This window comes from Nelumbo lutea, chromosome 3, assembly GCF_056320005.1.
Source record: "Nelumbo lutea isolate HS-2025 chromosome 3, American lotus-T2T, whole genome shotgun sequence".
NCBI lineage: Eukaryota > Viridiplantae > Streptophyta > Magnoliopsida > Proteales > Nelumbonaceae > Nelumbo > Nelumbo lutea.
The window spans coordinates 111,518,643-111,534,422 of record NC_142686.1 but is presented as its reverse complement, the minus strand read 5'-3'; the positions used below and the strand labels follow the sequence as shown (position 1 = coordinate 111,534,422).

The 15,780-nt window shown below is 37.5% G+C and overlaps 2 protein-coding genes across 2 annotated transcripts; one reads left to right on the top strand and one right to left on the bottom strand.

Moving 5' to 3' along the window:
* The first annotated feature begins 17 nt into the window (after positions 1-17).
* On the top strand, positions 18-3,408 carry LOC148867654 (uncharacterized). Its single transcript, XM_088980159.1, has 3 exons — positions 18-433; positions 544-800; positions 2,889-3,408. Exons 1-3 carry the CDS (start codon positions 287-289, stop codon positions 3,265-3,267), a joined length of 783 nt encoding a protein of 260 aa, XP_088836285.1. The 5' UTR covers positions 18-286; the 3' UTR covers positions 3,268-3,408.
* A 10,249-nt stretch (positions 3,409-13,657) lies between these two features.
* On the bottom strand, positions 13,658-15,183 carry LOC148867653 (Chaperone DnaJ-domain superfamily protein). Its single transcript, XM_088975958.1, has 5 exons — positions 14,784-15,183; positions 14,593-14,680; positions 14,428-14,498; positions 14,262-14,318; positions 13,658-14,109 (listed from the first exon to the last, which is right to left on the bottom strand). The coding sequence occupies exons 1-5, from the start codon at positions 14,889-14,891 to the stop codon at positions 13,915-13,917; spliced, it is 519 nt and encodes a 172-aa protein (XP_088832084.1). The 5' UTR covers positions 14,892-15,183; the 3' UTR covers positions 13,658-13,914.
* Between the last annotated feature and the right edge of the window lie 597 nt (positions 15,184-15,780).

The window sequence follows — 15,780 nt, the reverse complement described above, 5'->3', positions numbered from 1 at the left end:
TTATATAATTGCGCGACACGAACAACAATTTAATGCTCGACCGTCCGTGTGGCGTGAGCAAATACATACATACGATTAATGCCTAAACTCCGCGAATCCGCACTCTTTAAGCAAACTTTCAACCCTTTCCTCTGTTTGCAAGAAATCCGATTCGCTATCTCCGTCTCATTCAATATTCTCTGATTCTCTCCCTCTTATTCTCGGTTTGAGAGCAACAGCGACTCCCCTGTTCATCATTTCCCAAGCTGTGATATCTTCTTCCGAAGTCAGAAACAGTTGGTAGAGAATGGCAGTCACGCATGCCGATCTAGCCCCGAGTCGTCGAAGCACCGATCTCGGCAGCAAAACTGGTGCTTTCCTTTTGGTCGTTTCTATACTCTGCGGACTTCTGTGTTTCATTCTATGCCTCCTTGCCGAAACCACCAGATCCGATGTACGCAATTTTATACCTAAATCCCTTGTAATACCAATTCTAGGTTGAAGTAATTTCATTTTTTGATCAATTTTGATTGGTCGTTTCTATACTCTACCTCTACCTTGCAGGCGACATGGATGCTCTTGAGCAGTAACGAAGAACGGAGACATGCATGTATTTACAGCGACAGCGGGAAGACTCCGCTGTTGTGCGCCGGCGGTGCATTTCTGAGCCTAGCGGTCGCCATGATCGTGGAACATGCATACATACATGCTGCAGTTTACAACAACTTAATACCCTCGACCTTGATTGCTTTGAACAACTCGGGTTTTTGCCTTTCCCGGTCCCTTTCATGGCAAGCCGGATTCTTCTTTCTTACAACTTGGTAAGCTTTCTCTGCTATCGTTTCAAATTCCTTTCTCGACTGGGGAGTTCGAAAATTTTACGTCAGGGTTTATCTGAATTCAGATGGACTGAGGTTGTCGGTGACTAACAACCATAATGGCTATGGCTATGGGCTGGGTTCGAATTATAAACGTTCTATCAATTAACTCGAATCATAAACGTGATAGCCAATTTATTTATCAAAATTGATGGGTCGGTTTTGATTGATTAAAATTTAGGGCTATTAAAAATAGTTGGGAAGATTATTTTTAGGCGTAGAAAGATTAAAAGTTTCAAGATTTCCGATTTTCAATATTTTGGTCTTTTCATGTATTTGTTTTTGGGTGGTTTTATGAGCTTTCTATAAACTGAAATATGGGAAAATTTATGATGCAGAAAAGGGGTATGGGAAAAGTTTTGATCAATCAAAACCTCACTCATGAATTTTGACTCAGGAAATTTTCAGATATTATATCTTTTCCGTATCATAGTCAACCCAGAAAGAAGACATGACACTACCTAATGAAGCTTTTTCCTAAGGTTGTATTTACTGGCGGCAATGTTTTAAAAAATGACCCGGAACCTGTTGGTTTTCGAGTCAATGGTTCGACCATATGATTTGAATGATTGACCCCTTTTGATAAAAAATTAAAAAACAATTAAAATAAAAATGACCAAAACTATTGAATGGGTCGAACAGGTTGATGGTTTGATTGCTTAGGTCAACGAGTCATTGACCAATTCAATGGTTTTTTGTCAGTGATCGAGTTTGGGATAAAATGGAATAGGTTGCCTGAACGGTTTCCGGGCCGAATAGTTCAACTTAGGAATGACAATTTTCCTTGTCTCCGATGGGTATTTGGGCTCCTTGACTTGGTGGGGTCAGGTATGGGGAGTGTTTTGACGGAATTGGGGTTGGGGATGGGGCTAAAACTGAATCTCCAATTGGGTTCGGGGATGGGGGTGGGGAATGCAAATATATATATATATATATTAATATTAATATTATTATATTATAATTACACAAATAGCAAAAACTCAAAAAGAGTAAAAGACAAAAACTTGAACTCTCAACTCTCAAGAGTCTCTTGATTCTCTTCAACTACCTAAACTAATTAACTCGACACACAAAGAAGAAAACATAGAAAAGAACTTGCGCTAGCAGCACCTAAAACTCAAAACCCTACCCTTCTTCTTCCGTTCTTTGTCTATTGTCTTCAATAATCAGTAGTCGTCTGTTGGTATTGTCTTCAATAATCAGTAATCGTCGTTGGTACTCTCTTTCTCTCTATGTGAGCCCATTTCTGATTTTTGAAATCTCAAACAGATGTAAAATGTTATAGATCTAAAACTTAGATCTAAAACTTTGGTGGGTCAGGGATGAAGGAGCATTTCTTTCTTCGATGGGGATTGGGGATGGGGATGGGAGATGATTAGGAAATTGGTGTCGGGATGGAGAACGTAATCCCCACCCGAACCTGCCCCGTTGCCATTACCGTCTGAATCAATGACAATTTGGAAAGCATTAGTTTGGGGTGTAAATAAGGACCGGTGTAATTAAACACTTCGATCCATATTTATTGGTGTTTGGAAATTGGATGGAGTGTATCGACTTAAATACAACATCAATAGAATTGATGTAAATATTTACATAGTTAATCACACTTCTCATTTTATTGACAAAACATTAATGTACTTTTACATCGATAAATACAACGCACTCAAATGCAGCATAAAACCTTTCAGTTAACAGCCCAGTAGATGAGAATCTTAGTGAAAGACAAGCTCCAAAAAACTTAATAATGTCTTTTGATCTGATTTATCTACTTAAAAAATCTTGCCAAACAACCCCTTAATAATCCATCGTACTTGTCTACCTGTACCTTCTTCGGTGGGTCCCCTTCAATTTTTATTATCCGTTAAAATGACTCATGATCGAAGAAGGAATGATCTTTGTTCATCCCTTGATGGATTACTAAGGATTGCATTCGAGCCTTTGCATTTTTTTTTCTAATTTGGGGATTGAAGCTGATTTTGGCCAGAATATTTGGATTAGTTTGTTGATGTAAAAAGCGCGGCTGCACTGCAGGATGTGTTTTGCGGTGACGGAGGTGATATTGCTGATTGGACTCGGAATTGAATCGGGACATCTAAACGAGTGGAGTAGACCGAGAACGAGTTGCCTCGTTGTCCGGGAAGGCTTATTTTCCGCTGCTGGAGTTTCGGGACTAACAACGGTCTTCCTCGCTTCCGGCTTATATCTCACAGCATTGCGCGCACAACGGTTACAAGAGCACGAGGATAACGTACGCCGGGAGGCATTGGACGCATCGGTTCTCTATGCCGACCACGCATCTCCCCCAATCACCGCAAACGGTGCGGAGAACACACACGTCAGGCAAGAATATGACGATCATCCTTTACAGAACAGGGACCCACAACCATCTCTCACCCTCAATAAAATCTGAATCCTGTGTAGTTTTAGTTGGTTAGTTGGAAGGTCAGGTGGCTGACTGGTTGTAACACAGTTGCTTCGCCGCACTGTTCGTTTTTTTTTTTTTCTTTTCATGTAAAGAGATTAAAAATATAGATTTTTCTAATGACAGAAACATAATCTAGTTCGGATCAAGTGCCAACAACCAGTCACAACAGACTTTGCAGCCCTCCATTGGGAATATCTCTTTTGTCCTCTATACTCTATGGTGAGATGTTCCTAGTGTACAGCGTGGCTGTTGAGACCGGTTGTTGGGATTACATTTGGTCTCAAAATAATCACTGTGCATGTAAAGGGTATTAAGATAGGTCAGGTATTCACTAATAAAGGTTTGGCTTGTCCACCCTTGATATATTGAAGAAATTTTTAGCTTCAAAAAAATAATTTCGTAGAATGAACTTGAGTAGAAAAAGGAAAATTAATTGTAGCTACTCTTAAAATCATAAGAACCATTTCACTTGTTGTGTTTGGTTTGAAGGAAAAAATAGGGAAAGGTAGGAAAATCTTTACAAACCTTGTATAGATTTTCTTACCTTTTCCTTCCTTTCAAACCAAACATAGCATTAAGGAATAAAACAATTCATAAGAGATTGTGAGCACATTGGGCCATTGTGGTGTAATGGTAAAATCTTGGACTGTTTATAAGTATGAGAACATTGATTCGAGTCTGATAGCGGTTATTCTGTGTAAAAATGTCAAAGGTTAAGATCATGGTTTTGAAAATTGGACCGGACTGGATGACTGGACTGGTTGACCCAGGAACCAGTTACACAACCAGTTTCATTTCACCCTAAAATCATTACTAGGCCAAAAACTAGTGACTTGGTTAGTGATTAATTGACCTGGACAGTCAAACTATTGACCCAGACAATGGTTTTTGATCATTTATTATTTTAATTATTTTTTATTTTTTAAATCAGAATGGACCATTTATTTGAAATGAACTGGTTGGACTATTTGACCCAAGAATGGATGAGGTGGCATCATGAAGGGGAATAGGGATTGGATTGAAAACCCCCGCCCCATCAAGGGGAACGGGGATTGTGAAACCCAAATCAGCAATGGCTACCATGGCTGGGATCAATATTCAGTAATGGTCCATTAGATTGTGAACACCTGCATGATGAACAAAATGGTTATGTTAGATGGCCTCTCCTTTTTCCCTTTCTCCAACCCTGCATTTCTAATCTCTTTGCCTTATATTGTTCCCAGCTCTCTCAGTTTGCCATCTCAGCAAGTTCCACCTTTAGGAAAAAAGTTAGTTACCTAAGTTCAATAGCCTAGACAATCAACGGTGCTCTTCCTTGATGATATGTTAATTCATAAGGACTCCTTATGACATTATTGGTGTTGGATGCATTGCTGAGTGGACTATCATGTTACACAAACACACACACATATAGAGAGAGAAAGCCCTATTGACAGCCTATGCTGCTGATCTGTTGAATGTGGGCAGCCAAAATTTTCTCCCACTTTAGACTAACAAGCTTTTATAGTGTTTTGTATAAAGCAGTTTCCTCAATATCAGATAATAGATTGAGGTGAAGTACCCAGTCAAATGATTTTCTCTCTTCAGTTTATGTTTTTCAATTTTCCTAATGAACAAATAAATAATAATATCCTAATTCTCTTTTTTTTTTCACACATTGACAATGGTTTTTTATGAGGGATAATTTGGCTCATCTAATGATGTGATGACATCTGGAGTGACCAAATAATGTGGTGATATTTCAGCGACCTCGGACACCTTAGCAATCCTAGTTACCTCGAGCACTTCAGGTCACCCAGCTAGACTGAGGCCCGAGCAGTTCACTACATCCGATCGACCTGCTAAGGTGCCACGTAACCTCCTTCTAGAAGCAAGCCAACTGTCTCCAATCTACTCGGAATCACGATGTACGTCAACGGATCTTATCTTCACCCCGCCCAATTCGAACGGACCTAGATAAGTCTTATCAACTTACTTGGGGTCCATCATCGGGTGCAAAGCTAACTCCGGGTTAGATGGGCCGGTGATCTCGAACACACATCGTGTGGCCCACGACAGCTTGGCTATATAAAGGCTTCACCTCCAATCTAACAAAGGTATGCACGATATAGCTCTCGCATTCTCTTGCTTTCAAGCTATTAGCTCTTTCAAAAACCTCCATTGCTAACTTAAGCATCGAAGTGCCCACACCAGGTAACCCCAGAACACTCTGATTCTCTTGTCCTGTAGCTCAACCAGGCCGCATCATTAGCCTAACATCTTAGCTGTCTTCCAATAGGGAGCGTTCAGATCGCGCATAATCAATTTTCATTAAAACTAATATTTTATATTAATAAGCTATATAATGAACTTTTGTAGAAAATTTTCCATTCTAAGGGTTGATCCAAGTGATATGGTTAGTGGGCTTGGATATAAAGATATGGTTTCTCCAAAGATGAGAATCGATTTGCCTAATCATGACCGGAAAACATTATTTTTTCTTAAAATATTTAGCTTCAATTATTTGCATCCACAAATCATTTGGAGAGGATAGAAATCTCCAAGCCAACTTTGTAAGGAGAGCTTTATTCACCTCTTCAACCTTTATCAGTCCTAAAACCACCTTGAGATCTAGGAGAACACATAACCTCTTAAAAACCTATTTAAAACCATAATCCCTATTAAACCACCAAAATTTTCTTTGAATTCTTATGAGAAGAGCGCAAATGTGAGTTTAATGCATTTATTCATTTTAGTTAAATTTTACAAGTGTTAATAATAATTATATTGAAAATGACAGCAATCACCAATTTTAAGACATACTTACAGTCAAAATGGGAGCAAAAATATGCATCCCTACTCAAAGTTGGTCAAAGGTGGATTCCAATAGTTGAAATCATATTTGCACACATCACAACTAAAAATCATTTGGTGAAGATACTAAATTATTATTTCAAAGCTAAACTAATTAATTTGCACATTTGTGAACTAGACATTTGTATTTGCACCTAACATTTTTGTATTTACACTCTTCCCAAATGGAGCTTTTGTAGGCTCAAAGTACATTTGGGGTAGGTGCCAGCTCGGAATTGATGCCAATTCATGGGCGGGAATGCATAGAGTGTGGGTTTTTTACCTTTTGAATGTTTATAGCTCTGCAGTGGAAATCAGAAATCTGCATTGGGCTAGTCCGTACTTCTCTTACTTTTTGGCAGTTGGACAATGAACATTCATGATTAGAAAGATATTGCAAAATAGCTTGAGAATGGTTGTTAACTTTCCAATTATTTAGTTTCGGTTGAACACTTCCAAAAATAAATTGAAAGGAATGCAACTTATTCTTCAAGCTGCAGAGAGGGTTTCCCAATTGTTTACTTTGAAGATGTAGGTTACCCATTCTGAGTTGTATTCTAAGCAGCTTTTTGGGGTGTATATTTTTACTACCAAAAAAAGAAAGATTTACTCTTATTGACTACTTAGTCAAATAGGTTTTCAAATATATCAATAAAATGGCAAGTAGACATGATCATGGGCCAAGCAAGGTTCAAGTTGAGCTTTGTTTATGTGTCAATAAAACATTCAGGCATGAGTTCAAGCCTGACCCTTATATAAAGCCCAAAGTTTGTATCCGAGCCCGACTAGAAATTTGAAAACATAATTTTTTTCTTTTTTTAATCAATAAAATAGTGTATTATTAAAAGATCTCACTATTACTTGAAAAAAGAGAAGAACAAAGAAAGAAATGTTGTATATATATTTTTTATTAAATAAAATATATTTTTATTATATTATCAAGTTGAGTTCAGGCACAGGTTAGGCTTTTTTGAGAAAGCCCGAACTCAAACCAAAATAATTGGGCTCGAGCCTGAACCCATAGGCTTAAAATCAAGTCCATGCCCAACTTAAAACAAGCTGGGCCAGACTACCTGGCCCATGAATAGGTCTAATTGCAAGGTGCAACTAGTTGATTGGTAAGGCATCCCGCTGATTATAGTGGAGACTTAGGGTTGAATCGAGCCTGCACCTGGATTGGGGGGTTCATGTGTTTGGGGAATGGACTACGAGCTACTCCTTTAGAGCAAAAAATATATAAATAATGTCAAAAAGAAAGATTTGCTACATCAAAACACAAAGTGTAGTTATCGTGGATTCTTGGCAATAGGTCGAGTCTCCGAAGGTCCCGAGAGGGTGGTCATGAAGAGAGAAGAAGGGAGAGAATGATGGTTGTCAGGGATGGTGGGAGAAGATCAAAGGAGAAAGAGACAGAGTGAGAGAGTTTCTCTAAGAAGCCTTAGGGTTAAGGCTACATGGTCGTCTGTTGTGGGGGATAGTTATTCCCCTTTTATAGAGAGAACCCCAAGGCTATAAGGAAAAGGATTTAAAAGGAGACATTTCCTATAAGGAAAAGGATCCTTATCTTTATGTTGGCTATTAAGGGAGCACCACTGGGGTTACATTACATGTCCAACAAGATCCTTTGAAGACAAAGTTTCCTTTCTCTTATGGATTCTCTCATGGCACGTGTAGGATACGTCCCCTTATGGGTTTCCTAGTGGCTACATGTTAAAGGACAAGATCGGCAATGCTATCGCAAGTCTCAGGCAACGTCCATTATTCATCATGGGTCCTGATTGGTGTTTTATGCTCATCACAAGTCTACGATAGTTTGTTAAGCTCATCGCAAGTCTTTGCAGGTTTTGAGATCATCTGGATGTGAGTCGGGTCATGGACTCATCGCGAGTGTTATTGTGGTATCAGTGTAGCACTTTTTGTGCCCCCACAATCGTGGCGATCAACATATACCTACACAAAGAGCATTGATAAAAACCACAAGATTATAATTGTTTTATGTTAGGTTGTATTCAACAAGAGTGAAAATGAATTTATAAGATTTAAGGGTAAATTACTAAAAGCTCTCCTGAAGTTTCTAATAATTGCTGATAGAGATAGGTTCAAACTCACCGGAAGCATGACCATAACTTCTTTCATAGTGGGTCATTGTAGAGAAAGGTGTGCAACTGTGATATAGACCAATGCTAGGTCTCGGTGACTCAATCCAGCCATCCTTGAGGCAGGAGTTACGTAGCAAACGGCTCCCCCTCATTCTAGCTTCTGGGAGTGTTGTTGTTTGGATTTATTTAAGTCGTTCTCCACCTTGATCCCCTTGTCCAGAAAGTTCTCTATTTACTAAAGTTAGAGAGACTACATGGTACAAGATGCATAAGTCCATGGTTTTCAAAACCGGACCGAACCGGATAATCAGACCAAAAAAATTGAGAACCAGTCAGGTGACTAGTTCTGTTTTACCCTAGGACCATTATTTTGCCAAAAACCATTGATTTGGTCAACAACTATTGACCCGAATAGAACCGTTTGAACCGTTCAATGGTTTTGACAGTTTTTTATTTATTTTAATTTTTTAAAATTTTTTGTCAGAATAAATCATCCATTCAATCTAATCAGTCAAACCATTCAACCCAAGAATAGGACCCTGACCAATTCGTTGTCCAATTCAATTTAAAAACCTAGTCTGATTGGTGACCATAACTGTACTCTGTAGCCAGCACCATGGGCTATGAAGTGAGTTTGGTTCATGGTCGAAGAAAATTGAGCGCAAGGCAAAGAGAGGTGGAAGTTTGGTTAGGATTACCAAGAGAAGAAAATAGATTTTCATAACAAAAATAAAATAAAATAAATATTGAAGCGACCTCACTCTTGGGAATGTATTTTAACATGTGAAAGCTGACGTGGATATACATAATTGGGTACATCTCCACTTTAGAAAATGGGTACTCTAGTCATTTTCTTCCTTCCGTTTTTGGATTCTCAGGGAAGGGATGTATATGACAATGTGTTAGAAACTTCAGGGAGATTTCAAAATAAACCTTTGTACGAAAAATTAAAATAAAATTGCTTTTCTCAACATTTTTTCAAAGTTTGCTATGGCGATCAAATACATCTAAAATTTATACCGAATTACCCATCACGACCAAGCACTACAAATTTTATAAATATGAGACTGAACCAAATTTGCAATCTTACTTTTTGACCAACTGATAGACCGGATTAGCCAGAAAAGTCAGGAACCGGTCAGATGACTAGATACCAAGGATTAAAGTATTGGTATCGGGTTTTATATCGGACAACTTGGATATGGATGCATTTGGAAAATGCATGGATACGAATGAAAAAATATGAAAATGCTTGGATACGTTAAGAAAATGCACACAAATTTCATAAATATATTAATATCATTAAGTCTAATGTCAAAACAAATATAAATAATATATAAATACATAGGAATTGTATATTTAAAAGATGCATACATACATACATACATACATATACATATATACATATGAAGAAATATATTATAATAAATATAGCAGGACATGTAGATATTATCAAATTTTACAAATAATGCATCAATCAAGAATCCAAGGCAAATATTATATAGATTTATATAAATTAATATACGCAAAAAGCCAATATTATTTTATTATCTATTAAAGTAAAAGGCATAAAGCATATACAACTATTATATTTGAATTATTATATTATTTTTTCTATTTTTATTTTTTAATATTAACAAAAATTCAACTAAAAAATTAATTCTTAAATGTTTGATAAATAATATTTATATTTTTGTAAACAATAAATATGTTATTATAAAATTTAAATTAAAATATTAATTAATAATTTATAAAAATATATAATCTTAACTCAAAATATATCAAATATATTAAAATTTTGAAAATGCATATCATATGAAAATTCAAAATTTTTAATTACTAAAATGATTATTCTATTATTAATATTTTATTTTTATAAAATTTCAAAGTTAAAAATTATTTTTAATATAAAATGTAGATTAATGGATTTGATTGGTTCAATTTATATTATATTTTCAAATACTTTGTAAACAATACTTTTATTTTTGTAAATAATAAATACATTGTTATTTAATGCAAATTAAAATATTAATTAATAATTTATAAAAATTTAAGATATATACCATATGCAAATTTATGAAATTTAAGTATTAAAATAATTATTCTATTATTAATATTTTATTTGTATATGTGTGTGTGTGTGGATTTTATAAATTATTTGTTCCCTTTATTTATAAAATGCTAATTTTGAGTATTGTTTTTTTTTTAATTTATAGTTGAAGTTTTTGAAAATAAATATATGTTGCTTTTTGTTTGCATGTAAACATTAAGTTTAAAACAATATATTTTATTACACTTACTAACACGAATTAACAAATGGCTTTGAGGTTAATGTGTGTCTAAATGTTAGGCGTGCATTGACTAGTGTGGGTTCGAGTCTTGCTGCTTCCGTTTTTTATTGTGAGACGCCACGCCGAGACGATGGTCAATACGCTTCGGTATTGACACTTATCAACCAATACAATGTGATACACACCAATACGGTGGCATATCGAACCAGTATGCATGACTAACAAGGATACACTGCACCGTATCAGTGCAATCCGATACCGTATCGGGCATATCAGATCGATATTTTAATTCTTACCAATTCCATTTTACCACTAAATTGTTATTTCACCAAAAAAACGCTGATTTTGTCAACAAACCATTGACCCAGGTGGTCAAACCGTTCAACAATTTTGACTATTTTTTTATTTTTTGTCAGAACGGGACGTCAGTTTGATTCAAACAGTTGGACCATTTGACCAAAGAATTGAATCCCTGACTGATTATTCGGTTTTAAAACCCTTGATATATAGGTAAATTTCTTAAACTATTCTTATGGTTTAATTAATTGACTAGTGTACCCTTACTGTATGAAAATTGACTAACATTACCTCTACTATTTCTGACAATTGACTAGCACTTCCCTTAATATTCTATTAACAAAAGGACAAAAAAGACTATTTACCCTTAATTTTTTTTTTCAAATGTTCAAAATAAATAGTACATGTTGAGATACCGTCTTCTACTTCTCTCTAGTTTTCACACTATTGAAATCATGCTCTGGTTCCACCGTTGCTTTTTCTTCCCAGCTGCAACTGCCGAAGACCAACCAAGAGAAAAGCAGGAAGAGAAATTAGGGGGTTTCTTGATACTAGGCCCAAGCATCGAAGGTATTTGACTTGCGTCGTGTCTGTAATGATAGGTTAAAGAAAGCGAAGTCTGTCTGCATTTCCCCAGTGAACATCCAAACCACTCATGGTTTCTATTCCTCCTCTCTGCCTATCTCTCACTATGGTTATGTTGGATTTAAAGGAAAAGTAGGGAAAGGGAAAGACAAGGGAACCTATACAAGATTTGTAAAGGTTTCTTTACTTTTTCCTTCCTTTCCCTGTATTTTCCTTCAAGCCAAACATAGCCTATATATTCCTTGCGTCCCAATTTCTTCAAGAGCTCTAAGATCATATGTTATCCCTGTCAAGACGTCACCAGATCTCTCATGATTTCCACGGAAAACCACGTAGAGAAAATAAGGCGAAATATCCAAATTTAGGAAACCCAGAAAGAAAATCCAAGCCCAAGCGCAAGAAAACCCAGAAAGGTTCCATCTTATTTCCCATCTTATCCCTTGAAATCTTACTATTTGTGTTAGCTGACATTCACCACCGGTGGAGGAAGTAGACGACGGAGAAAGAAGAGAGTAGTGAAGAAGATGCCATCTCAAAGAAGGAAAGAGAAGTTACAGCTAAGGAACTGAGAAGGGTTTGCTGGGTTTATATTGAGAGAGGAAAAGAGAAGATTCTGTTGGGCGTTTGTTATGTTTTGGCGAGTATAAATGGGAGAGCACAAATGTCGAGAGAGGTTAGATTATTGTCGAGATAGCACAAATCTTTTTCACTTGTTCTTCCCCTCCTTCAAACAATTAGAAAACAAACCCTAAACTCTGATTAGAAAACAAAGATTAGAAAAAAGAACTCTACAAAACTATGGCCAGTGAAGATCAAGCAAAAACCCTAAACTCCAATGAAGAAGAAATCAAGCTCCAAGAGGACCTCCCCCCTCTGAACAATTCTCGTGCTGATACATTGATGTGGATGCGGATGCGAAGTTATAACAATCACGTGATGATACATTTGAACGGTTTATGATAGAACGTTAAGGTAGCGTAGTTTTTTATTATACACTTAATGAATTAACTAAACCATAAGAGCAATTTAAGAAATTTACCTTATATGTGTGTGCTTTCTATGAACATCCATAGGGGGTAAGGCTGTGTTTGGATCAAAAGAAACCCGCATGTACAAGGTTCTATAAAGATTTTCTTCCCTTTCCCAACCTTTTATTTCAAACCAAACACAGCCTACTAAAGTTTTGGCGATTGGCAACAATTTTCAATCGGTTCGTGTACCACTCCAAATGAGGGCCCAAAATTACGAGGGCAACAAGCCAAGCCAACAACAAATTCAGAGACTTGGAGTGGCGCCCGAAGGGGGGCTCGCCTTGACTTAAGAATTAATAAATGTGCGATTTCACATGTCGCAATTGCCAAACATCTACTAATCTACCCCCACCACTTGTCACTTGGCTTCTCTGATCACCAATTATTGAATTGATTAACAAATAATGGTGCATACGCAAAGGCAGGGTTCTAATCCAACTGTCTATGCATTAGTTGACTGACGCAAACCCCATTTAATCCCATCCTAGTCCTAAATTACAACTTTTGAGTAAAAGCGAAACAAGACAACTCTCCAATCTCCACAAGTAGATAACCACACTATACTATTAAAGGAGCGAGATTGTGGGACCCAATCGCACTACCACCCTACATAACATACGCATTTTACAAAATTCGCTTCTCTCCGATCCCCACCTACCGCCCCTTCCCCCCCAACCTCATGGACAAGACACCACACTCCACATACCACAGTCTAGTCCACACCACACATTACTCCAAACCCAAGTACAAAAACACAAAAAATAATATAACTACAACTCAGATTCTTACTAACAATGCTTCAATGGCCTCAAACACTATCCATCCTCTCATTTCATTACTATACAGGTGGGCCCACCATGCCCACACATGTATGGAATGTTGGACCCCCCCCCCCCATTTTGGAAGAATAATTATCATAGTTCATTTTATCCCAACCACTCAATTCAGAAATTTTATAGGATGCCCATGATATTACCAAAGTATTGAATCTTAATATTATAAACTTACAGACCCTCGGTGCACAGTGAGAGCCCTTAACCTCCCTACAATAAACATACATGACCCACCAACTCACCCATTAATTTTGATTGGGCCCCCTTAAACTACTCAAGTCAAACTATTGTATATTTTCTCTACTGACCCGACCCAAGTCAGGTCGTTGCACATGCTACACGGAGACCAAAGACAGAGCGGGAAAGATAAATGTCCACCACCAAAATAAGAAATTGACAAATGTCCAGATTCCCAAAATAAATTTATACCTAGTAAGATTAAAAAGAGATGAGGTCTTCCATTCAATAACTAGATAAAAACCCTAACACCCAGAACCCAAATTCCCCAACCCATCTCCCGCTATTAGAGATGTTAAGACTTAACACTATAAAAGAGATCAAAAAAGAAACTACCTTTCGCTGATTGACTTCAACCTTTGGTTTGAATAATGAGAGAGATGGAGGGGAGTACAATAGAGGTCTGAGGACAATAACAGTACATGAATCATGTAAGATCCCAGTCCGATACCGATACCGACACGCTTACACGGGATGTGCTCCGCTTCCCGCCGGCGTTTGCTTTTGAGGCTGTGACACGAGTTCTCTTTCCACCCTTCCAATCCACTTCCCCTTCGAATTTCACGCCATCTCCTCCGGCCATCTCCATGAACATCTTCTGAAGGTCCTCGAAACTGTCTTCCTGCAAAGCGCCCCTCAGCCCCACACCAGAAGACCCAACAGAGCAAAAAAAAAAAAGGTATCGTTTCGCGTTACGATACGGATTTAAATGTTCATTATACCCTCACAGGAGGTAATTAAATTATTATCAGTAAATTAAAAACAGAGACTCACCTCGGCCCTCACATTGTCCATCATGGATAACATCTCTTGCATAAAATCAGAAAATCCCTGGTTTCCAATTTTCCCCCAATTCAAAGAAAAAAAGAAAGAAAGAAACCAACAATTGAGCAAGGAATACTGGAGGAGCAAAGCAAGAAATCTATACAGAGTTACAGACCTCGTCCTCCTCTTCGAACGGATCATACAGTCCGGCGTCGTACATTGACCTTTTTCCTTTATCAGACAATACTGTAAACGAAACACCACCCACGGATGTTATTTCCGCATCAACAGTAACGTCCATCGGAAAGAGGGTCGGCCATTAAAGTTTCCCCTGTCTTACCGGAATACGCCTCCTGTATTTGCTGAAAACGCCGTTTGGCTTCTCCGGCGACCGTTGGATTTTTCGTCCACCTGTCCGGATGCCATTTCTTCACCACAAGAGGAACAATTAAACCACGGAAAAACACGTGAAAATTTAATTAAGAAGAAAAAAGAGGGGAGAACAAAGAGAGAAAGAGAGGAGAAACCAACCAGAGCGAGTTTTCGGTAGGCGCTGCGGATTTCAGAGAAGGAGGCGTCCCTACGAATCCCGAGAACGGAATAGTAACAGGAACCGTCGGATCCTCCTTCCCTCTCCATAACTACGGCGAAGGCGAAACCAAATCTAGAGATGAACTCTACACCATAGAAGCCCCCGAAACGGAGAGGGTGAACAAGGGATGATCTGAGAATATATACCAAATCTCAAAAAAAAATTGAGGTTTTATAAATTCAACAGGGAAAGAGAGTCCATAGACAAAAAAATAGCACGGGGATTGTTTATATATATATATATTTTTTTGTTTATTATATTATTATTTTAATAAAAGTTTCTCCGGACTCCGGCCTTCGTAAAAAATATCTTCCGGCCTCTTCCACAAGCGGAAACTTCGAGAGATTTCAATCATCTAGATATTTTCTTGTTATTGCACATATGCCATTGATCGCACAATTAATTACAACAATGCCACATCGTTCGTCATTTCGTCAATAGTCGATCAATATCATACTGATACCAGTTTTGTGTTTTGGGCTGGGCCTACAAGTCTTTGAGCTTGGCCCAATCGATCAGAAGGTCCAAGTTTTCTTCAAGCCTAGCCCATTGAAACTGATTATCATTCTGCTTTAGTACAATGGAACGAATCTTGTATTGGTCAAGCTAATAATTATAATAAAAGAAATGTGATGTATATATGTCCTTCCCACGTGCAAGGCATATATCATCAACAACATCGAGCTAATTAAGAACCTAAATTCAAAGTTGGGCCCCAAATAGAACCCACTAGAACTTGGGCCTAACTGGACGTATTTGGGCTGGGTGAATTAGGTTTAACCCGGCTCAGCCTGACTTCCATTTCCATGATTCCATCCTAGATTATCATGACTATTAATAATGTTGGGGTACTAATTGCTTTATTGCTTACGCTGTAAAATGACGTCAGCACTCAGCAGTAAGTGAAAAGCTGGCAATGTATGCAATAGTGCAGTA